Raw genomic sequence first — 23584 nt, forward strand, 5'->3', positions numbered from 1 at the left:
GGGAATCACGGATTCAAAGCATAACTCGGGGCATTTGGTCAAGATAATAATATTCATTGATTCATTGTTGGATGCTTAAATATGATAACAAACTCTCCTATTTATAATAGTAGAATACTACCCTAACTTATTAAATAAGAAAACTAAGATATGGAAAAGATTTGGTGAAATAAAAGATAACTAAATAATTGTGATTTCCTAAGATATGGGATCGTATCACAACGCCGACGCCGATCACCACCCATAGCTTTGGGTTCGCTGCGTTAAGATGCAGTGATTTCGACATGGAAAACTAGAGGCTAGAGCGCTTAGAGCCAGCGAATTGAGGAGACGGTTTTTGACTCTATTGCAGAGAATTGTTGAGCAAGAAAGAGGGTTTAAGATAGGGGTTTAACGATACAGAAATTTCGACTTGGTTGTCGGTAAGAGGCGGCGACGACGGTGAAAAGGGCTGGGCGACGACGGAGATGAGGACGGGGGCGAGGAGTGATTTTTTTTACTTTTTTAATTGTACTTTTTAAGGTTTTTTTTAAAATTTTAATAGTATTATTCGAATTTCTCGTATTTGTCTCGTAAATTAAATTCCGTATGTTGATACGATTGTAAATTAAATTATATAATTGTTATTAGTGATGTGGATAGGTAGTGGGAAGGCTATGTGAGGGTTATTTGATGTCCAGTTGATGTGGCAAGCTGATGTGGCAGGAGAATTTTAGTGCTGATGATGTGGCAGTGTGAAGGATATGTGAGGGCTATGGGAGGTCCTAGACCATTGTGGATGCTCTAATCTCTCTCTTTCCGTGCCACGTGGAAAGAAAAAAAGTTGCTAGTGTATAAGAACAATAATTTTTGGGAGAAAAAGTTTCTTAAGTACTTTCTTGGTTATTTACTCCTTGTGTTAAAAATTAGAGTGTAATAAATAAACAGTCCTTATTTTTTTAGGTTTCGGACAAATTTAGTTCCTGGATTTTAAAAGTACTATGGGACATTTCTGAAATTAGAGTGTAATTATATTGATGGTAAAAAAAATGGTACTCCCTCCGTCGCATAGTAGATAGCATAGTTGAAGAATGACACGAAATTTTAGGAAATGTTGTTTTTGTGTGTTAAATGGAGAGAGAAAATATTATATTTATATTAATGTGAGAGATAACTTTTTTCAAAAACTGAAAATGTGACGTGGAATGGACAAACTAAAATGAAAAGTATGACATCTATTATGAGACGGAGGGAGTAAAAAAATGACATTTTCTCTCATGCACATCATATTGACAATGAACTAGACAACTAGTACAACTTATTGATATGATACTTCGTTTTCATCTAATAGACTTGAGATTAGAACCATCACAAGTTAAATATGTAATTATTGACTATCTTTAAAAAAAATCAAATGCTCATATGGTTTATAAAAATTCAAATGCTCATATGAAATTATCGACTATCTTTAAAAAAAATTAGTAGTGCAAACGCATGCCACATTAGTGACCCAAAAATGAAACCAAGAGCATAGTAGAATGCTTTAAAAAGCAAAGCATTCTACTTATAATAAAAAGTTTTTATGTTCTTTGTAGAAAAGAGAGAAGGCATGTTCCAAACTATGAAAGAAAATTTTTAATTCGGTGTATAATTGGTATAGGATAAAATAGAAGAATTGAGTGGTGGATAATTTGCATCTGGACTACACACATGTCTACCACGTTTGGCTAGACATTTGGTGATACAAGTAAACTCGTATCGAGAGATAACTGCGAGAGATCACGGAGAAGGATGTTGGTTCGTTCATGGGATCCTCCCGTCGAGCAGCCAACTATCGTTCAACAAGGGTTTTTGATAAAGTAAATTGCAGAGAAAAGTAAAATACGATAAAATGAAAATAACATAATTTGATATTTCTTTAATGAATAATATGAAGGTCTCCTACACATATTTATAAGAAGAATTAATAACTAACTATGGAAAAGATAAGATAAATCAATGCTAAATGACTAATAAGATATGGAGATAATTTAGGAATATGCTCGTATCATTTGACCTCGCGCTGCTTCCCGATAAGAAATACTAGTAGTAGTGTCTATATCTATAGCCTTCTATAAACAAACCAAGGGTAGCTTCCCGAATTATCGGGTCATATAGAGTCAATGTCTCATCTTTTTGAATAATCACTTCATATCCACACTCACCAACCACTCAGTTCAAGCCACGTAATTATATCTGTGGCGGCAATCATCTGCTCCACACTCACCGCATCTAGAAAATAAATCATCTGAGAGACATACAGTGTGTGTGTGGCACCTGTGAAAAATGAACCACTTGGTCGCCAGATCACTGATGCGGCGCGCGGTAGCCGGCGGTAACTGCCGCTGCTACGTGGCGACTGCGTCGGGGAGGCCTTTGCTGTCTCCGCCGTCCGCTGCGCAGGTTGAAGGTTTGAGCGCGGTGTTGGTAGGGTGGAGGCGGATGATGAGTTCGGCTGCGGAGCCTACATCGTCGCCCCCTTCATCTGTTGAGAACACCGAGTTGCCGGCGGAGAAGGCGGAGAAAGGTAGCGTGGTGGTTTCGAGCTATTGGGGAATTTCGAGACCTAAGATTACGAGGGAGGATGGCACAGAGTGGCCATGGAACTGTTTCATGGTAATTAATTAATACTCGTATTTCGTGTTTTTTGTAGTGATTATTTGTCAGATGACTTTGGGTGACTGTAATTGATGCACCTCTTTGCGTGTTTTACCGTCTGGATTTTCATGAAATGCTGCTAGTGTTCAGTGTTTTTTCTCAAAATTCTTCGCCGATCCTTGTTTTGAGCTATAAGCTACAGGTAAATCAATGAGCCAGAAGCTACATTATCCACTGAAATTGATTTACCACTTTACATGTTTTGCGAGAATTGCAATCGTGTTCTTTTTCGTTATCTGGAAATCTGCATAGTTTTTTTTCACCAAGCAAGTGTTGCATTCTACAATTACCATTCTAGATATGATATAGTACTACTACTATTGAAGAATAAAGAAACAATCATTTTATGCTTACTTGCTAATTTGCTATAGGACAAACTGTAAACAGTCTATTGTTTCATTTGAATACTTCACGGGATAAAGAAGACAGGCCTGACAATCAGTATTTTGGCATTCTTGTTGCTTGGACAATCGCTTCATGTTAGTTTATTTGCAGCTTATGCTGATTCTGCATGAACGAATCACAATATCTTAGTGGTCCAATAATTTTGTCATATTCTAGTACTTAGATCTTATTTCAGCTTGTAATATGATGTTTGGGTTTCTGAAATCATTCAAATTTCGCAGCCATGGGAAACTTATGCTGCAGACTTATCAATTGATCTCCACAAGCACCACGTTCCAAGGACATTCATTGACAAAGTAGCATTTCGGACTGTGAAACTTCTGAGAATACCTACGGATATGTTTTTCAAGGTTCGCTGTCCTTTATTTTATCTGATCCTTCATGTTGTTGACGTTCTCCTGGAAATGCTCTGTTTTCTGAAATGTGTGGGCATTAGAATCTTCAGTTTGTTATGATTTGTGAGTGAAAGGCAGCAAGAAAGTTTAAACAGTTCACAAAGTAATTATACATGCCCCATTGCTGCAATTTCATCTCGTATTTGCACCAATTTCATGAATTATGATGCTCACTGGGAACTACAGGAAATCTTCTACTGTATTTATTAATTTGACTTGAGCATAGTTCTTATTGGTGTTTCAGTAGATTGCTTAAATATGCCACAACTCAAATTAGCCCATGAGTAAAAAACTCTTGGATATGCTTTATGCGTTATATATGGTAGAAAGCTTGTGCGCTTACTTCAAGTATATGCGTAATTTTATGATTCTGTCAACCTTCTAAACTTGGCAAACATAAGTAGAATTTAGAGAAATTCTAGTCAGAATGGTTACCCTCAGTTTAGGACCCTGCTTATTTAATGGATACCACTGGTGTTACTTCATTATATACATCTTTGGTTGGGTTTCTAGAATTTAATTGGCATTACGAATATAGCTCTTCTTTCCACCTAAGTTAATACAGTATAACTTAATTTTGAGGATATGAGTAGCCATCAGGTACATATTTATTAATCTTAGCTGATACATGGCATGGCATGGCATTTGCAGAGGCGGTATGGGTGTCGTGCAATGATGCTGGAAACAGTGGCTGCTGTACCTGGTATGGTGGGAGGAATGCTGTTGCATCTGAGGTCTCTGCGCAAGTTCCAGCAAAGTGGGGGGTGGATCAAAGCATTGCTTGAGGAAGCCGAGAATGAGAGGATGCACCTGATGACGATGGTGGAACTTGTGAAGCCCAAGTGGTACGAGCGGCTGCTGGTCCTCACTGTTCAGGGCGTCTTCTTCAATGGATTCTTCATAATCTACTTGATGTCGCCTAAAATGGCCCACAGGATTGTGGGTTATCTAGAGGAAGAGGCCATACATTCATACACCGAGTACTTGAAGGACATCGAGAGTGGTGCAATAGAGAACGTTGCAGCGCCTGCCATTGCAATTGATTACTGGAGACTTCCCAAAAATGCAAGACTCAAGGATGTTATCAGTGTCATCCGCGCTGATGAAGCTCACCACCGTGATGTCAACCATTTTGCTTCCGTGAGTTTGGAAACTATATATACCTCTCTTTGACATTATCTACTATAAAAACATGAGAGTACGCAGGGTAACAAACTCCGTTTTATCGCGCAGGATATTCATCATCAGGGGAAGGAGTTGAGGGAGGCACCAGCTCCTTTGGGATATCACTAAATGTGAGTTCTCTCATACTGAGATAAATAGAGTTCAAAATAGGTGTTACTGTCATTAGTTATATAGCGAGTTTTTACATATGTTTGGCATCTGGCTTCATAAGAAGAAATCGAAATTATTGGACGAGAATTAGTTGCTCATCACATGTATGTAAGTATATAATTTCTATGTCCAATACTATTGATTAATACCATACATTCTTAGAGAAAGGCATTCCATACTATTTCGTAGAAATTTATGACAATGGTGAATGAACCGTTTGCTTGGAGGAGCAAGGCGGCCTCATGCTACAAGGATGCTTATTATACGGACTCCAATGTAACTAAATGAATGCTATCCCATATAATGATATAAACTCTAAGCCCCATACTTTCACATTCCACTTTCATTTTACTCTCATTTTTATATTCTATAATAAAATTAACTATTGTTTAGTTTATTATTAATAAAACATACACTAACACAATATTATCAACATTCAATCACATACAGCTCCAATGAAAAGCTCCTTGATTCAAACAAATGCATTTTTATGAAATTATTTTCTTATAATATACATGTACGGAGTAGCACATATTATTCATCTGATGCATGGATAAATGATCATTTCAATCATTAAATATTAAGTAGATAATAAATTTAAAGACAAAAAGTACGCCCTTTTCCTCAATAACAACTTTAGGCTTATCAACACAACTACTCAACAAATCCATGAGGAGTGAAAATTGAAAACATCAATACAGAGTGGAAGAAACATTCAACCAGTAAAAAAAACAAATTTATTAGCAACCTAATCTCTCAGTTAATATTTAATAAATTTAAACGCTCGAGACTCTTAAATACCCAATTTAATACTTTTAAACAAGTTCAAAATATATCAGTTAATCCACCAACTTAGAAGACTGCTAAAAATTGTAGTTCTGCGTGATAAAGGACATATGTATATATCTTAAAAGGACATATTCTATAAAAGGACATATGTATATATCTTAAAGTGATAAATTGTAGTTCTGCTAAAAATATGGATTCATCACTAAACAGAGTTGTTATTGTAATACGATCATAAAATTATGACTACGTGAAAATTGGTATCAATTATTATTATTATCAAATTTGATGAAGATGTCCTAACTTTTATACTCCATTAAATGTACATATGTAAAATAGTAAGGCTTGCAGAAAAAGTATAGATAGGTAAACATAAATAGATATGTACAATATGGGTATAGAGTGATAGAGGTAGAGGTATATAGGTATAGGTATAGATTAATATTTATGGTAAAAAAAACTTGGAGAGTTATTATGATGCCATTGCTACAATTTACTGCAAACCATACAAGTAGGTAAACAGTTAACATCTTGCCTCTTTCAATTCCTAATTCTACTTATATACTCACTCGCCTCCTTGCCAAAAAAACACACCCTTAAATGATAGGCTGTTAGCTGGCTATGATTTTTTTTATGGGAGGCTGAAAAATAATTCGTTTCACTCGATTATTATTTTTATTTTTAATTATATTATTATTATATTGTACCCATGTACACTCTCCATATGTGATGGTGTCATTATATGGTAAGTGTAATTACTTTTTAAATTAGATGTATGGCTTGTAATGTTTGTGGAAAATCAAATTTTTAAGTACAGATTATATACACGACATATTAAATTTTATGAATACTTTTACATGCTCGACAAATCTCTTGTAGTATGATAGGTAATTGTAATATGGAGTCCCACCCTGATACTCCATTATATATATATACCTTTCACATTTAACTCTATAAAAACTAACGTTGCTTCCACCTCCTCTATGTTTTATCATTCATATTTAATCAAGAATAAATTTATCAATAATATTTTTAATTTGAAAATAATCTAAACACATACCAAAATGATAATTTATAAAATCTCTATCTTGTGCATAGATAAGAAAAATAGCACCAAAATAAACATTATACTATATGATACACAATAATACACCCAACACGTTTTCACATAATTTGAAATGCTGAAAGAAGAAACGCTATAAAGTAATATTTGACTAATTTAAGATTCGTATTAAATACACTTGTTAAACATGGAGTATTAAACTTTGACTAAGACTCACAGTTCAATTACAGAAATTAAACTACATGAATGAAGAAACATGCCAGAGAATTCTTACAATTACAGTATTTAGTAATTAGCCAATGCAATTAGTTTATTAAAAGAAGAATCAAATATGCAAGAAAACAAATACAATCAAATTATAACATAAACAGAGAAACTCACACTTTATTTCATTCTCATTTCCGATTCTTTTCACACTATCACTCAGCTCCCACATTGTTTTTTACCATTCACAGCCTTATAACAAGTTATTATCCTACTACACTTGCATAAAAAATGGAAATTAAATAGACACATATATGTATATATGAATGGTCCACGAGATATTTAAATGGGAAATTATAAAATAGCTATATTTTTATGTAATTTGTATATGGAAGCAAAGCTCCTTAACATGAAGCCATTTTTGGATTCTGGCAAAACATAATGCCCTATCAGTACATGACTAGTGGATTGTGACATAATATGGTCCACAACTCTATTATTTAACCTTGATTCTCCTCTTCAATATAATCAAACTTAACATTGCTGTTGTTTATTTAAATTCTGATCTCACTCGTATACCATTTCTAACTTTATAACAATATAGGCATCCTCTTCAAAATTTATTTGCATTTCCCATTCGAATTAATAAATGCATACTATTATAATTTATAAGGCAATCAGGCATGTAGGTCAAAGAGATTAAATTTTCTGATTTTGATAATCAACTAGTTTGAGTACATTCAATAATCATGTTTCGGTTACAATGCACAATTATTATGTAATATATGGTGTATAAATGAGACTTTTTGTACAACTTTTTCCTAAATATAACGCCTAATTTATTTTAAATGAATGAGAAAATGATGCAAAAAAAATTCAAATCGAATTTTCTTGTGAGGAAAATTGATTCAATCTTCAACCATGAGAATAGGAGAGAAAAAAGGAAAGGCGGTTCAAGATCTGTAGGTTAGTTCGTTTCCTTTGTTTTTTTTTTACATTTATATTCAGATCATTATCAATTAAAATCATACTAACATTTTCCTTTTAAAAATTCTTAAATACTTTTATTTCCTTTTTCTATTTCCTGAATTTTTCTCGTACAACCGTTTGAGGAAAAAGCACTACAGTGGCAGTGTCTGCGTGTCCCGCCAGCTAAATTTTACTCTACAATTTCTTTACCAATCAAGAAAATTTCATAAAGGAATATACACACAATCGTGTATATGTATAAATGCAGGCAAAGGGAGAATTAGAGAGAAGAGAGAAGGTGTTGTTCCTTTTTCTGCATCTTTAATGGTGTGATACTAGTTTATTAGCAGTGGGTATTTGTGTGTGTAAAAGTAGTATCTGTATGTAAAACCTTCATCTTTGCATGCTTCACCTACTATCTTCTACACAGGAGAAAAGAAAACCCAAAACCCATTACAAAAATGGAGGAAAACCAAAATCATAAATCTTTTATTTTATTTTCTTTTTTTGAAATTTCACCATCCCAACCCAACCCCCTTTTTTTCATTTCACCATAATTATCATTACGACTTTTGGTTTCTCAGATCTAAAAAGCGCTAATCACTACTGGCTTTTCATTGCTTCCTCCTCTCCTTGATCGGGTATTTCGATTCTTCAATTTCTGTCTTTTTATATTCTGTTTTCTGCATCTGTTGTTGTTAGTATTCCTTTTTTTTTGGTTGTTGTTGTTGTGTATCTGAGTGGTGTGAAGAGAGAGAAAGAGTAGTGAGAAAAAAACATGAAGGATGCTGACGAATTAGACATGTTATTGGGCGAGATCCCTCATGCAACATCACCGTTTAATCTTCAGGAAATGCTTCACAATGTCACCAATCATCACAATAATCTCGTTGATCACGGTTATGGTCATGCATCATGTGTGACGAGTGTTCATAATAATACTATTAATACTCCTCTTGGAAATGATGAATCCTCCCCTGTGAGCCGTTTCTCCCTGCAATCCGGTTACTCCTCTAGCTTATTCTCGGGTGATGGGCGATCACATTCAGATATTGGATCATTATCCCCTCCCCAATTCGAAGATTTCAACATTTCTGGGGGTGGATTCTGTGTGGATTTGAAAAAGGGTAACGAGGGCAGTCTAGTTGATTGTTTTAATTTATATCGGAACTTTGGTAGAATGTGTGTTAGAGATGAGCTAGAGGGGGCTTCTGCACCGCCCTACGGTGTCCAGTATCGTGATCAATGGCCTAATGGGAGTAGCCGGAGTTTTGACAAGTATGGAGCTTCTGATAATTATAGTACTAGTTTTAACGTCTCTGTTCCGAAGAAGGGTGTCAGCTTCGAAGGGGAGGCTGCTTCTGCAGTGGTGGAAATGCCGTATGATCAGAGAATGGCGAATTTGTTGGGATCACGGTATTTCCCTAGTCAATCTGATAGAATGTTTAGTTGGTCGGATTTTGGTAGCTCTGCTTCAGGTCCTCTGTTTCATAGGCATAATGGTTTGGCTAACAACAGTTTCCCAATGGGATTCGTGATGCCAAATGCATCGCCTTCTTTAGATAATCCGTTAGTTGGAAATTCTTTGTTATATCCTTCGCAAAGCAGGAAGACCCTGATTCAAGCTAGTGATTCTTTTTATCCGTCTAACATGGCTCATATGGCGCAGCTGTCGCCACGTTATAATGAAGAGAGTTTGATTCATTACCAGCACACGCCGCCTAATGGAAGAAACAAGGTGCCTCTGCATGTCATAGGGCCTCAAGGGAGTGTTGAGCCCTTTGGCAGGGAAGATAGTTTAATCATTCAGGGGGAAGGGGTCAATTACGCGATTACTAGGCACACACATCAGGGGGAGCGCAACACCAAGAGTTTCCATTGTGAGAATGATGCGTGGAAGACTCACGAGAGGAGGTCACAGCTGGATGACCATCTCCATACTGCTGCAATGCAAAATGGCTGCCAGAGCCCCAAGATGCATTTCCCTTTCAGCCGACCAACAAAGTTTAGCTCTCTTGCTGAAGCACAAGGATACATCTATCACATAGCAAAGGATCAACAAGGTTGTCGATTCTTGCAGAGGATGTTTGATGACGGAACTTCTGTGGATGTACAGATTATATTCGATGAGATAATTGATCATGCAGTTGAATTGATGATGAACCCTTTTGGAAATTATCTCATGCAAAAATTGTTGGAAGTGTGCAATGAAGAGCAACGAATGCACATACTGTTTAGGGTGACTGAGGAGCCTGGGGAGCTAGTTAGGATCTCTTTAAATACACACGGGTATATGCTGCATGAATCGTATTTCACTCTCTCTTTTTCAGCAGGTCTTTTAGCTAATCTGTTGTTTTTGTATCAGCACTCGTGTGGTCCAAAAGTTGATTGAAACTCTCAAGACAAAGCAACAAATTTCCCTAGTTATCTCAGCCCTGGAATCTGGATTTCTAGCTCTGATTAAAGATTTAAATGGGAATCATGTTATCCAGAGGTGCTTGCAATGCTTCCCAGGTGAAGATAGTAAGGTAATTACTCATCTAAATCCCCATTGAGTTTGTATGGCTTTGATTGTAACTCCTTTACTACTTATCATGTTGCTTGTCGTTGGTTGCTCATTTCTTCTCCTACATGACACCTGTCATTTCTTGGACATCACCTTTAGGTTGATAAGATCCATTTTGCTGCGAATAATTTCATGTAGACTGTTAGCTAAATCTGTTTCTGTTATTTCTTTCATATGTATGCATTTTTGGTCATTACACTTGCTAATACTATCATCACAAAGATTTTCTTTGGTTTTCACTTCGTGTTTTCCTTTTGAAGTGCAAAAGTTTTTTTTGTGGTTGGCAACTCTATTTCATCACATAGTATGATTCATGTTTGCACCAAGACATTAGTTGCTTTCCTCATCCCTTCGGCGGAGAACTGAATATAAATGCTTAGGATTAATCAGATTGGCGTGCAAGATTGGACTATATGAACATGAAAATCTAACCAGTCCAAATTTATAGGTCAATAGGAAGAACTTCTGAGTGAAGGCGAATTTAGATATAGTCAGTGAAAGTTGCACTTGGAAAAGACATTGCTACAACATTGACTTTGAGTTTTTATACAGTTCTTGATAACTTTTTGATATGATAATATGACTTCTCAACAATCACAAGTTTATAGTATGAGTAGAGAGAAGTCACTAGTTAGTTGGCAAAATTTAAGGTTTTGTATCAATCTGTCTTTTTCTGAACTAAAGCTTGTGCCATTCTATTTTCAGTTCATTTTTGTTGCCGCTGCAAAGTACTGTGTTGATATTGCAACACATCAGCATGGATGCTGTGTTCTACAACGGTGCATCAGCCATTCAACTGGGGAGCATCAGGAAAATTTAGTTGCAGAGATTTCAACCAATGGACTTCTGCTTGCAGAAGATGCATTTGGGTAATTAAATTAAATTAAATTATGTGTATTTTAACAATGTGCTGGTATTTTCAACTTTTTTCCAGATCTCTTTTCGTTTGATAATTGCTGAATTTTATTCTTTTTTTTCTAATTGCAGTTAACAAACATAACATGCATATGTGACATCTAAATTATCATTGTTTTACTCTTTGACTTGTGTGTTCCTTGATTATTGTTCTGTTACGTTGAATCTGCATTTCCTAAAAATCAAATCTGAATTTTTGATGCAGAAATTATGTAATTCAGTTTATTTTGGAGCTGAAGATCCCATCTGCCACATCCAAATTGACATCTCAGTTTGAGGGAAACTACGTGCACCTGTCTTCACAAAAGTTCAGCAGCCACGTTGTTGAAAAGTGTCTTTTGGTATGTAATGAGGAAACCCGGACAAATATCATCAACGAATTGCTCTCTGCTCCTTACTTCGATCAGCTGCTTCAGGACCCACATGCAAACTACGTTGTCCAAAGAGCTCTGCGTGTTTCTGAGGTACTCCAATAAACAGTCACTAGATTTTGCTTAAATTCTGACAATGCTTTCTAAGAAAATGGCCACTTAACAGTGAACAACCACCCTTATATGGACTAAGACAGATGAATGGTTATTTAAACCTATCATGAATTTGCAAAACAAAAGCACAGCCTGAGAGAAGCAGATATAATCTTGTAAAAAGTTTCATTCACCAAAGAGACTAATTGGTTTGATATCAGGGACCCCTCCACAATTCCTTGGTTGACGCTATTGAATCTTACAAGGCAGTCTCGCGTAACAGTCCCTACTCAAAGAGGATTTTCTCTCAAAAGCTTTTGAGGAGGTGATGTACAATCTTAGTTTCTGGTAAGTAAATGTTGTTGTTAGGGTGGATCTATAAATGGAAAGTCGTGGTTGATCCGTTCCATTTTATATACATACACCTTATGTGTGTTTGTGGCAATATTTGCATATTCCGATATCATAGCATCCAGCTCCCAAGAAGAGTTTAGAGATGGAGAAGCATGTGACGCATAACTTTCTACTATCTCCTAGCTCTCAGTTGCAATGTACTCCTATTTTGTTGTCCATGTACCTTGACAACAACTATTGTTTCCTTGAACGCCGAATTTTAATTATTAGATCCTTCTTATTTGCCCATTTTATTTTTGAGCTACGAAATCTTCTTATTTGCAACAAAAAATTCTCCTTACCTATATTTGGGGCGTTACATTAAGTATTTTTTTCACACTTTATCCTATCTGAACATTTTTTTTTTGGAATTAAGTGAAAGGAGCTGAAATCTTGAAGGCAATCTGGGCCCAAATTAAAAAAAATTGCATAATTGGGATATGTTTAAAATGAATTTGTAGGCCCTGTTCCGAATTTAATTATTTGAACTGCGAGTCTCAAAAGGGGAACTAATAATATTGAGAAATGGAGTAACCATTTATGAAATTAACCTCTCTAAAACTCACTCTGGACACCACCTGTATTTATTAATCATGATCACATTAATTGATTAAAAATATCCTTTTTTTAAATACTTCCTCCATCTCATAATAAGAGTACACTTATGTCATTTTGATCCAATCCCTTCTTTAATAAGAGTCCATTTTCACATTTACAGTAAATGATAAGTGGATTTTACATTCCATTAACTCATTCACATATATTTCATTATAAAACTAGTATATAAATGTGAGATTCATATTTTACTTGTATTTTTTTTAACTCACTTTCCTTTATATTTCTTATACTCTGTCATTTTAATTCTTATTACATGAGGGAGAGATATAAGGAATTTTAAATTGTGGTAGTCATTTTCGGTGTTAGAATTCTTGTGTAGTACTCCCAATTTCCGGGCGAGCTGTCATAATCTTGTGTATTTGTATTTGTATTTGGAGATAGTGTCATGTGACAAAGATTCTCTAACTAAAAACATAGTATATTTTTTTCGGAAAAATATCAAGATTAAAAATGAATCATCTTTTTTATCGATTTGATGGAACGACTTGCGCATTTAAGAGATCTAAAAAATTTTGGATCATAATTTTGCCATTACAACAAATTATAGTAATCCTTCCATTCCAAGTTGATTGATAAATACAGTAGAATAAGTAGCTTGTGACTCTTAACATATATGTTTGTGTTTATTTTCCACTCTACGTCATTCTTGCATAATACTCATTTTGTTTTATCGAAGATGACTCACTTCTTTTTTTAGTCTGTCACAACTAAGATGATCTATTACTAAAAATAGAAACACCTTTTATATCTACTTTATCCTCTCTCTTTTATTTTATTCTTTTCACTCAACACCCAAAATTAAATTGCATAAAATCCTTGAGACGGAGGAAGTACTATAATTTCTCAATAAAATTTTGTTTGCACCCTAATATTTAGTAGTACTACTCCCTTTGTTCCCTCATAGTTGAAGCGAAACTTTTCGGCATGGAGTTTAAGAAAGGAATGTTGGCTGTTGGGTGTGTTAAATAAATTGATAAAAAAAGTAAGAAAGAGAAAAATGTAGAGAGAATAAAGTAGAGAAAATAAAGTAATAAATTTTTTTATCATATATTGAAATGACTCGAAAGTGAATAAATAGAAAAATCACTAATAACCAAATAATCATTTCCAAATATGTAAATAATCGGAATAAAAAGGAGCAAGTATGGAGAAAAAATTCCCTAGTCCATGCACACCACATGGCAATCTTATTTGGTATGCCTAACTAATAAAATCTTGCCAAATGGAAATATGTAGCATACATGGCCAAATGATTTTAATGACATAATATGATGTTTTAAGAAAAGTTTTATTATTCCCATATATAAAATGATTATCATATTGTACTAAAATGATTGTCATATTGCACCACCCATTTTTTAATCGAGACTATTATTCTTTTATATTGACATATATAAATTATATTTATTTATTTGATGGGTATTTTTATCTTTTTTTTTATCGATATATACATAAATTATAGTTGTATATTAGCATCGCACACAATAAGTTTAATACTCTATGAATGACTATACAACGTAGTTCTATTTTTTTATTTTACCATTACACATAAACTATATAATGATTATATGTTTAGTTAAAATATTGATTAAGATAGTTAATGATAAATGATCTGATGGATTTTATACAATAGACAATATATGAATAAATTTCAATATGAATTTAAATAAACATCAACTATAAATCTAAGAAGATAAAACTTTACTAGTCATAAATATGTCGTCTTTAATTTATAGTTACTTAACGGTAAAAATAATTATAAAATAATGAAGATAAAAATTATATATATGTAGAAAGATATAATCAATAAATTATAAATATAGTGAAGAATATATTTACTTGAATGGCAGACACTTTTTTAATAGAAATGAACAATTAATTAATAATTTAACGTATTGTGTGTACATATGGTTGTATATATTAAATATGGGAATTATAAAAGTTTCCTTAAAACATCATATTATGCCTTATAATCACTTGGCCATGTATACTACACATTTCCATTTGGCAAGATTTTATTAGTGAGGCATACCAAATAAGATTGCCATGTGGTGTACATGGACTAGGGAATTTTTTCTCGCAAGTATGACACGAATTCAGAAAGCCACTCCAAATGTCTTGAGCTGAGTGTCCACAATACCACATGGCCCACTGTATGCTGGCTCCACTGACACGTGCCGTCCACGCAATTCCCCTACCAATCGTTGGACCAATCAGAAGGCAGAAACAGATCGTATCTCCAACAGCTCTCTCAGCCACGAGTTCCGATACTCCAACTCCCAACCGCCCCTCCTCCGCCACGTCGAGGTTTATTGGCTCTTCATTTTGTTTTACTTAACCCAACTTGCAAATTAACAAAGATTTTTTCTCCCTAACATTCAAAGCGACAAATTCTCGTTCTACACAAAAAGCCTCTTTTGCCATCTCTTGAACTTCCTCGATTTATAACCAGAGTTAGGGTTACTGGACCCATTTTTTGAAGCTGAGATTTCTTTCGCAGTGATTTTTTAGGTGGTGAGTTTTCTGGCGAGTTTCGGTTGGCTGAGCAGTAGTTAGCTGGTGAGCCTGCTCTCATTTATTTTTTTATTGATTTGGATTGGTGGATCCACTCTGTAAACTAGAGTTGCTTAGTAATTGAAATCGGAAAAGAGGAGATCGAAGCTTGGTGACGACTTTCTGTTGTTTTTCAGCCTTAGCTTCGAGATTTAGAGGATTGGAGGTGTTGGTGTATTTTAGCTGATTTGTTATTTTTGATTTACCTATTTTGAAAGTTTTCACTCGTAGTGACTTGGTAGTCAGCTGAAATCACTGCTTCATTTTGGCGTGTGCTAGACTCTGTTCTTGCAGAGCTATGCACTCTGATTTTTCGTTCTCTTTTATGTGATTCCTGATGAACTTTAGGAACTTGACTTCATTGGAATTTATTTTTCCTGATTTATTTTGTTGATATCCGTTTCTTTCTTGTTATGTTATTTCCTTCTATCTGTTTTAGGAATCAAGCTGGTAATTTCATGTACTAGTGAAGGTTATTGAGGTTTCAATAAGTGAATTCTAATATTTTTTGGTTTCATTGTTATTTCATGGGAAGGGAATATTCAGAACTATGTATGAAGAAAACAACATACGATCTGACTGCAGGCTAAGGATTCAAGGAATGTCAGACTTGTTGGCGCATGAGGCAAGTTTAAATTAGATAGGTCGGTCCTGGTTGTATAATTGTGAATATTTGTTTTCTATCTCCTGTTATTGTATCTTCCACTCATCCAATGGAAGTATTTTATGCAGTTATTTCAGCTAAATTTCTGTAACTGCTGTTACAGTGTGTAGACATTGCTTGGGATGATTTCTTCTTGGATGATGACCATACAGTTCCCCATCATGGTTCCAATACGCCCGCCGATCATTCAAACAACAAGATGTGTCGCTTTAATGTAGCTAATATTTGGAATAAGACTGGAGGATCTGCCACTAATTATGTTGATCACAGAAAGGAGAAAAGTGAAATTTCATCTCTGAGTAATACAAAGGTGAATATGTTGGAGAAAAATTCATGGTCCCGCAGTGGTCCATTTATTTCTGGATTGGACAATGAACTAAACAAAGAAGCATCAAGTTTAGCTTGTGATAGTACCATGCCATTACCTCATGGCTTGAAGAGCAACAATAGTGACTTAAACCGTAGTGAACTTCTTAAGCACGATGCCATTGTCAATAGCAATACCAGTCTAGTTGATGACAGCCCATTCAGCTTCCTGATTGGTGACGCAAATCATACCGGCAATGACAATAGTTTCTTTGAACATGCTCAGAACAAAGATTCCAGTGATCTTCTCTATGGTGGTTGGTCTGAAATAGAGAACTTTGATGATATTGACAGGATATTTAGGTAACCATGATCCGTTTTGTTGCACACATTTCATTGTTGCATATTCTCTTCACTAATACATGTGCCATTTCAGAAGTGATTCAACATTAGACCTTGGGGTGAATAAAGAAGATGGGTTCAGTTGGTTATCATCAACAGATTCAGCACCTTATATAGGTGGGCCCGGGGATGCTCTTAAATCAGATGCTAAGTTCCCATTTCATGAGCCAAGCGAGGTCAAAACTATTTCAGAGAATCATGACTTCTCAAATGAAAACTCCCTAAATAAATTTGCCATGGAAAATGCACCTATTAGAATCAAGGATTGTTCTTGTACCCCAGAAAAGTCTGATTCTTATACGTCTTTTTTGACTGGGCCTGATCTCGATGATAGAAAAGATGGTGTGGTAATATATGCATCTCTTATCAGAACACTGCTTTGTTCTCTTATGATTTGCTCAACAGTTTTGTTGTGACTCCAAACTCGCACCACCAATGTGATATTTTGCAGGGAAACGAATCCAATGCCAATATACATACGGGAATTTCAACTAGAAGCCATTCCAGAGCAGGCGATCCTGCAGGGGTAAGTTGGATTTCATTCTCGCCTTTGTTAATTTTTGCTCATTTTTTGCACATGATAGTTTTGGCTTCAGCCTGGATGAGTGTAGGATTCTCCGCTTTTTGAAACATTAACTTCATTTATGCATCTCTATGACCTATAGTAATCTTGTTATAATTTTTTCAGACGAATAAGCACAAAAAACAGATCAAGCTCCAGAGTCAATCTGAGGGTAAAGTGCATTGCCCTAAATATGGTGGTCATGCTCAGATCAGTGATCTGCAAAATGAAATCATGAACCGTTGTTCTGGCTTGTTTTCTGACGAGGATTTAGCATCAGCTCATGTTCAACAACAGCCGCATACGCCGGCTTCTGATTCAAATAGCTGTTTAGAGAATCCAATCTCTAGCATCCATACAAAGGGTAGCCATCTGTCTGACCCATCTTCCGTAAATCTGGAAGAATCAATGGTCAAAACTGAGACCAATGACTTCACATCCATTTCTTCAAGGGACTCTCACCATGCATCGGGCCAATTGCAACAATATATGGACGGTTTTCCTGGCCCTCCTTTTAAGGAAACTGGTTTAGTAGCACGTGGACAAAGAGAAAAGCTAGATAGTTATCGAGGCAATCTATCCCCTGAACTTGCCAGCCTTGGAAATGGAAGTGTGGCCGTCCAGGCCATGATCTCTGATCCTGGCTTAGTAGGGTCATATGAGAATAACTGTGATCTCCAAGGAGTTAGCTCAGTTACTGCAACAGAAACGGATTCCTCATATATGCAAGAAAGCTCAACAATGGTTCCAAATTTGGATGATATTTCACTGGAAGCAGCTAGTTTTCATCAGCTCCAACTTGTTACGAAACAGGTACCTACTTGTTTCATGATTTATAAAACCTCTTACAGTCCCCATGCCGTATAATAATAGACCACTCTTCTGCCTTGTCACGTTTTTGTCTCGAATCTCGATTACTCTAAGAGTATTATCTCTTATAAAATTGATTAATTTGTAACATGCATATCTGTTAGAACTAAACTCGTACCTTTTTGGTTTAGTTGGATTTAAGGGCAAAGTTATGCATAAGGGACAGTTTGTACCGTTTGGCTCAGAGTGCTGAACAAAGACGCAGGAATTCAAACTTGAATGATAGCTTTGGAGATGAAAGAGATTCTGGTGGAGCATCCGAGGCTGAAGGAACAAATAGGTAGATGACTTGCTTCCTGATTTCTTTTGTTACAGTTGCTCATGTTCAGTTTGTACTGACTTGTATACTTTGCTTCCTTGTAGGTGCACTACTTTCATGGATATGGAAACAGATACGAACCCTATGGATCGCTCGGTAGCACACTTATTGTTTCACAGACCTATAGATTCATCTACCACTCCTTCCCGTGACTCATTTAGTTTCAAGTTGCCTAATGTGGTAAGTCTGTTCTTCATGTGAATGTTGTATGGTAATCAACGGGGACTAAGCATGGGTGTATATGGGTGTTCCGTGTGACATGAGCAGGTTCATGGGTCTGCTGCAAGTCCACCGGTATTGGCCAACAGTTTGGAGAGTGAAACAAAGGTGTCTGAGGTATAAAAGGTGCGTGTGACTGCCAAGAACAAAATGCGCGAGTGAATATGGTAAAACGGATGTAAATTATCATGCTTGAATATTAGTTCAGGCTTAGTTAAGTAAGCACACACCATGTATAGAAAGTGGATTAGATCACAGCAATTCCATCAAATTTTTGTAATGTTCTTATTTTCTTGCTTTGAGTATATTGTGGTGATTTTTTTTTGTTGCTGCTACTGTTGTACTAACTGCCGAGAGAGACTTCATCACTGGTTTGTTCACACTGCTTACTTTCTTGTGTATTATGTAGTTGGAGATGAATACAGATTTGTTCGATTTCAATAACATCGGGATTTGGATTATGGTCTTGTAATATGCGTGGAATATAATCTATTGGCTGAACCTTTTAACAAGAGAATTAATTTGACGTGTAAATTACCCTCCAAGTTTTTAAATTCAGTTTAAAAACAAATGCATCATTGATTAAAAGGTTCATCCTTTTTGATATTTTCGAGTTTGAAACATTTTTAAATGAAGTTATGAAACGTCGAAGCACAGGTATTGTTAGATAATTGCTTGTTGGACAATTAATAGTTGCAAAATTTTATGGGTAAAATCTACAAATAAAGTTCACTAATATGGAATTTCATATGATACAAATCTATGCCGATCAAACTACTTTTATGTTCGAGGAACTCACATCTTTATAAATTTCGTCTGACCACTGAGAAAATGATAATAGTGACCGAACTATATGAGTCCAACCAAATACTACAAATAAATTTTAGAGGGATGCTTCAAAAATCAAGAAAAATGGAGTCAACAAATGAAGATAATATTTTATGGCACACATGAGATTTCTCCAAGCCATCAGCTATGGAAGTTGAACACCACAACCAAGTTGTTGAAATTCAAATCTAAAGGTACAAAATAGCAATTTTTTTACTAATCAAACTGCTGTCTAAGTTGCATTTCCGTTTCACTTTTCCAAGTAGCATGCGACGACTGACCCTTCATTCTCTTGCTCTTTTCCTTATCTTTGATTGCTGAACCCTTCTTCCTCACAGCGTCCGATTCTGCAGGAGGAGGTCGATCACCACACATAGGGCAGACCATTCCCTTCGTGTGAGAATAGGTTTTTGGAACCCCGCATGCCAAGCACATCCTGGGAACACCATGTTTAGATATTAGACACACCTTAATATATGGTTTCAAGAATCAAATTGTGAGATTCAACAAGTATGGTTGGAATACACACCTCAAGAGCTCAGCAGCATCTTCTGCATTAGGGTTGGCAACAGTTGCAACGCGCTTCCCACCCTTTGTACCGACTACAGAATCACCAGATGGAGCTTCAGAGGTTTTGCTCCCAATATCACTTCTCACTCTCTCATGGATCCCGACCAACTGCGCCTTAGATTCCAACACAGCACCTGTAAATAACAGAGAATACTGTTGGATTGGATGTGTTACAAGTGTTGATTTATGAAGCAACCAGAACGATGTTGAATAGTATACTGTTCACCTCTTAATATGGCTCTTAAAATGTATTACATCTGTCAGACGACTAAGACATTACTATCTCCTTTGAAATTAAGACTCGTTCAACTTAACTGTGCTAACCTAATGATCTAACTCAATTCTCATTAGGGATGCCACAAGTGCTACTAGGTGAAGAGTCGAAAAACCAAATAGGGGATAGTGCAAGTGCTGGAGAGAAACGGAATCACACAAGACACATTGAACTGAAAACAGGTGGGAAGAACTGCTAGGAATAGTAAAAGCACTTACTACAATCGCACAATAACATACTGATTCAGCTGGAAGATCATCAAACCATGCACAACATCACCAGTATAATTTGAAAGTTTCAAACTTCATAACCATTACCACGTTTATGATTGGCATAAATAGGGCAGAGAATTCGGTCGGTTCGGTTAGAACTGAACCGACCGATCGGTTAACCGAGTCCTCAATTGACCGAAAATGAAGAACCGGAACCGGAACCGAAATGGATTCGGTTCGGTTCGGTTCGGTTCCTAACTGAATTCGGGTAGGTTCGGTTCCGGTTAACCGATGTAACCGAATTAAAAATAAAAATAAAACGTTGCTGCTGGGATTCGGTCCCTTGCCAATGGGTGAGAAATAGTACCAGCCAACCACTTGCGCCAATTGCTCTTTTAATGTTTTATATGTTTGTAAAAAAATATTTATGCTGAAAATGGTGGTGAACTGGTGATTATACCAAAAACGCCAAAATCCAGAGTGAAGAGAAGGCGGAGGCGCGGGTCCGTGGCGGAGCGTCGCAGTAGCGGCCGGTGGGTAGGGAAGCAGCGCCGGAAAATAGGGCTGCCGGCTGCATGGTGTGGAGGAGGCTGTGCTGCTCCGTGAGAATAGAATAGAATAGGAAAGGAAAGGAAGGGCTGCGTGATTAGTTTTGGGCGGTTCTAATCGGTTCTAACCGATCGGTTCCTCGGTCATCGCCTAGCATTTGGAACCGAAACCGAACCGATAACCGACATTCTCAGAATGTCGGTTATCGGTTAACCGAGAACCGTAGTGATTTGGTTCGGTCATCGGTTAACCGACTAACCGATGACCGAATTCCCAGCCCTAGGCATAAAGCCTGAACCGGCTCTAGTAGAGTAAGGAGCTTCCACAAGCCAATTCCATAAAAATGAATAGAAAATAGAAATGCAGTAGAAAATAACTTTACACCACTCTAAGTTTGAATTCTTGATACTCTTTTACTTGCTAGAAACGACAAAAGGGAAAGTACATCTCATGGTACTCTTAACTTTATTGCAACCCCTAATTTTTGAAAATCTGTCTACATACAGAAACATCAGATTGAACGAGAGAGAGGCCAATTAAGCAGTGCATAGATTAAAGCAGACTAAAATGATTCAGAAATGAAACATTATTTCACAATTAACTAAACACGAAAATAGGCATCTTTGCAAAATTTCAATCAAAACTTAAGGCGACAGAACTAAACTAAAATCACATTCCCGAAAATAAATCTCACAACACCAATGAAGCGAATTGAATGCAAAGAGGGAAAATAAAACCTAGAGAAACAGAGAATATAGATATATATACCTGAGGGCAAGCCTTTCTTTTCTTTACGATGCCTTTTACCGCCGTGCCTCCAGCGCTGCACATCCTCTTTCACCGCTTCTTCTTTAACACTATTGTTCAGGAACTGCGGCGGTCCTTCAACCTTGGACAATTTTTACACACCAGTCAAAATAGGGCGAGAAATTCGAATAAATCCCTAATACCAGAGAAAATGAATCAAAGAAAGGTGTGGAGCAATAAGAAATTACTTCGGAGAAGGCGTCGAGAGCGGAGGGAAGAGAGGAAGAGGAGGGCGGATCGGAATCGAACAAGGGTTTATAAGAGCGGACGGTGCGGGGAACGGCGTGGTTGGGCTCTTCGAAGGAGGAGATGTCATCATCCGACAATTGGTCTTCTTCGTCTTCGTCGGCGGAGGAGTAGCTTTGCAGCAGAGATAAGCTCATCGTTACGGTGCACCTGTCTGCAACGGCCGTCGCCCACAGATATTCCGATTTCTATTTCAATTTATACTCAAATAGTCAAATATGTGTAGCGTCTTCAATTTTCATTATTTTGTAAATAGGAAATGCGGATAAAATTAAGTAGGGGTGGCAAATCGTGCGTATTGTGTCGTTATCGTGTCGACACGATAACGACACGACACGATAACAACAAACACGAACACGACCCGTTAAGAAAACTCCAAACACAAACATGAACACGAACATGATCCGTTACTCTCAGTCACGAACACGACACGAACCCATTAACGACACGAACTACTTCGGGTTAACACGACACGATAACAACACATATATGACACGACACAATACTAAGTGCTTTAGAATGAAAAATGAAAAATATTTTCACGCTAATACTAAGTGCTCCATTAGAATCAACCTAATTTAAATTTTAAAATAAATATAATAATAATAATAATAATAATATAATATATTAATATTATTTTTAACGTGTAACACGAACACGACACGATAAGGAGACGAACCCAATAAGCTTTGACACATACCCATTAATTTCGTGCGGGTTCGTGTCGTGTTATCGTGTCGTGCCAAAAATTGTGAGCCCTACAATTAAGTTTTTTTTCAAATCAAATGTAACCTAAAAATAATACTCGTACTACTATAAATTAAATAATTAAACTAAAAAATAAAATAAAAATAAAAGGATTACTATTTTTATAAATTTTCATTAACTTCTACTCAATTTATAACTTTTGGATCAAAATATAAAATCACAACTTTCTAATATCTTGCTAATAATATTATTTTATATGATCAAAATTTAGTAGTATAACAAAATTAAATGAGCATAATTTCATAACTTGTGTTGAGTAGATTTGTATTGTTTTATAATCATCTAAAATTATGTCACATGCTTAATAAGCTCATTTATTTTGGAGTTGTTATTAGATTAATCGTATAATGATTCAATCCAATAAGACTATTTGTAAACAAATCTCAATCCAAATGCGAATTCGAATTGCTACCTTCAAAAATCAAACCTGACGCGTACACAAACATGAATGTTTCAACGACACAATATAAGATAGATTGACACGATACGATCAACTTATATCTAATTTACATGATTAAAATGTGATTCACATGTCAAAAATCTAATTTACACGAACATAGAGAATAAAAGCTAAAAGTATTTTTTAAATAAAATAAAATTATAATAGCAGAATTAGTTTTTTTTAATTGGTCGCTCCGAATCTAGG

General features: G+C 36.0%; 4 protein-coding genes across 12 annotated transcripts; 3 read left to right on the plus strand and 1 right to left on the minus strand.

Annotated features, from left to right (window-relative positions):
* The first annotated feature begins 2128 nt into the window (after positions 1–2128).
* Positions 2129–4978, plus strand: LOC121796037 (ubiquinol oxidase, mitochondrial-like). Its single transcript, XM_042194737.1, has 4 exons — positions 2129–2634; positions 3303–3431; positions 4128–4616; positions 4710–4978. The coding sequence occupies exons 1-4, from the start codon at positions 2305–2307 to the stop codon at positions 4767–4769; spliced, it is 1008 nt and encodes a 335-aa protein (XP_042050671.1). The 5' UTR covers positions 2129–2304; the 3' UTR covers positions 4770–4978.
* Positions 4979–8054: 3076 nt separating this feature from the next.
* Positions 8055–12436, plus strand: LOC121742566 (putative pumilio homolog 7, chloroplastic). 3 transcript variants are annotated; one of them, XM_042135753.1, is made up of 6 exons: positions 8055–10122; positions 10199–10361; positions 11105–11268; positions 11520–11778; positions 12000–12126; positions 12248–12436. In XM_042135753.1, exons 1-5 carry the CDS (start codon positions 8612–8614, stop codon positions 12105–12107), a joined length of 2205 nt encoding a protein of 734 aa, XP_041991687.1. In that variant the 5' UTR covers positions 8055–8611; the 3' UTR covers positions 12108–12126; positions 12248–12436. The 3 variants fall into 3 exon arrangements, with proteins under 3 accessions (XP_041991687.1, XP_041991680.1, XP_041991694.1); XM_042135760.1 differs by having other exon boundaries at positions 8058–8474; positions 8684–10122; positions 12000–12436; XM_042135746.1 differs by having other exon boundaries at positions 8057–10122; positions 12000–12436.
* Positions 12437–15047: 2611 nt separating this feature from the next.
* Positions 15048–19128, plus strand: LOC121742584 (protein LNK1-like). 7 transcript variants are annotated; one of them, XM_042135787.1, is made up of 10 exons: positions 15048–15096; positions 15290–15348; positions 15878–15967; positions 16110–16675; positions 16749–17061; positions 17166–17240; positions 17403–18089; positions 18278–18426; positions 18510–18645; positions 18733–19128. In XM_042135787.1, exons 3-10 carry the CDS (start codon positions 15893–15895, stop codon positions 18805–18807), a joined length of 2076 nt encoding a protein of 691 aa, XP_041991721.1. In that variant the 5' UTR covers positions 15048–15096; positions 15290–15348; positions 15878–15892; the 3' UTR covers positions 18808–19128. The 7 variants fall into 7 exon arrangements, with proteins under 7 accessions (XP_041991721.1, XP_041991706.1, XP_041991714.1 ...); XM_042135772.1 differs by lacking the exon at positions 15048–15096 and having other exon boundaries at positions 15117–15348; XM_042135780.1 differs by lacking the exon at positions 15048–15096 and having other exon boundaries at positions 15117–15348; positions 15889–15967.
* A 424-nt stretch (positions 19129–19552) lies between these two features.
* On the minus strand, positions 19553–22381 carry LOC121796045. Its single transcript, XM_042194750.1, has 4 exons — positions 22113–22381; positions 21886–22006; positions 20042–20216; positions 19553–19948 (listed from the first exon to the last, which is right to left on the minus strand). Exons 1-4 carry the CDS (start codon positions 22305–22307, stop codon positions 19729–19731), a joined length of 711 nt encoding a protein of 236 aa, XP_042050684.1. The 5' UTR covers positions 22308–22381; the 3' UTR covers positions 19553–19728.
* Between the last annotated feature and the right edge of the window lie 1203 nt (positions 22382–23584).

Source organism: Salvia splendens, chromosome 1, assembly GCF_004379255.2.
Source record: "Salvia splendens isolate huo1 chromosome 1, SspV2, whole genome shotgun sequence".
In the NCBI taxonomy this organism is placed as follows: domain Eukaryota; kingdom Viridiplantae; phylum Streptophyta; class Magnoliopsida; order Lamiales; family Lamiaceae; genus Salvia; species Salvia splendens.

Excerpts from the sequence above, each read along its gene's own strand:
- LOC121796037 (XM_042194737.1), top strand. The coding sequence starts at position 2,305 with ATGAACCACTTGGTCGCCAGATCACTGATGCGGCGCGCGGTAGCCGGC. Across the intron at positions 3,432-4,127 it reads CTACGGATATGTTTTTCAAG|AGGCGGTATGGGTGTCGTGC; the intron begins GTTCGCTGTCCT and ends TGGCATTTGCAG. Across the intron at positions 4,617-4,709 it reads ATGTCAACCATTTTGCTTCC|GATATTCATCATCAGGGGAA; the intron begins GTGAGTTTGGAA and ends TTTATCGCGCAG.
- LOC121742566 (XM_042135753.1), top strand. The coding sequence starts at position 8,612 with ATGAAGGATGCTGACGAATTAGACATGTTATTGGGCGAGATCCCTCAT. Across the intron at positions 10,123-10,198 it reads ATCTCTTTAAATACACACGG|CACTCGTGTGGTCCAAAAGT; the intron begins GTATATGCTGCA and ends TTTTTGTATCAG. Across the intron at positions 11,269-11,519 it reads CTTGCAGAAGATGCATTTGG|AAATTATGTAATTCAGTTTA; the intron begins GTAATTAAATTA and ends TTTTTGATGCAG.
- LOC121742584 (XM_042135787.1), top strand. The coding sequence starts at position 15,893 with ATGTATGAAGAAAACAACATACGATCTGACTGCAGGCTAAGGATTCAA. Across the intron at positions 16,676-16,748 it reads GATATTGACAGGATATTTAG|AAGTGATTCAACATTAGACC; the intron begins GTAACCATGATC and ends GTGCCATTTCAG. Across the intron at positions 18,646-18,732 it reads GTTTCAAGTTGCCTAATGTG|GTTCATGGGTCTGCTGCAAG; the intron begins GTAAGTCTGTTC and ends TGACATGAGCAG.
- LOC121796045 (XM_042194750.1), bottom strand. The coding sequence starts at position 22,307 with ATGAGCTTATCTCTGCTGCAAAGCTACTCCTCCGCCGACGAAGACGAA. Across the intron at positions 20,217-21,885 it reads AAAGAAAGGCTTGCCCTCAG|GTGCTGTGTTGGAATCTAAG; the intron begins GTATATATATCT and ends TGTTATTTACAG. Across the intron at positions 19,949-20,041 it reads GATGCTGCTGAGCTCTTGAG|GATGTGCTTGGCATGCGGGG; the intron begins GTGTGTATTCCA and ends TGGTGTTCCCAG.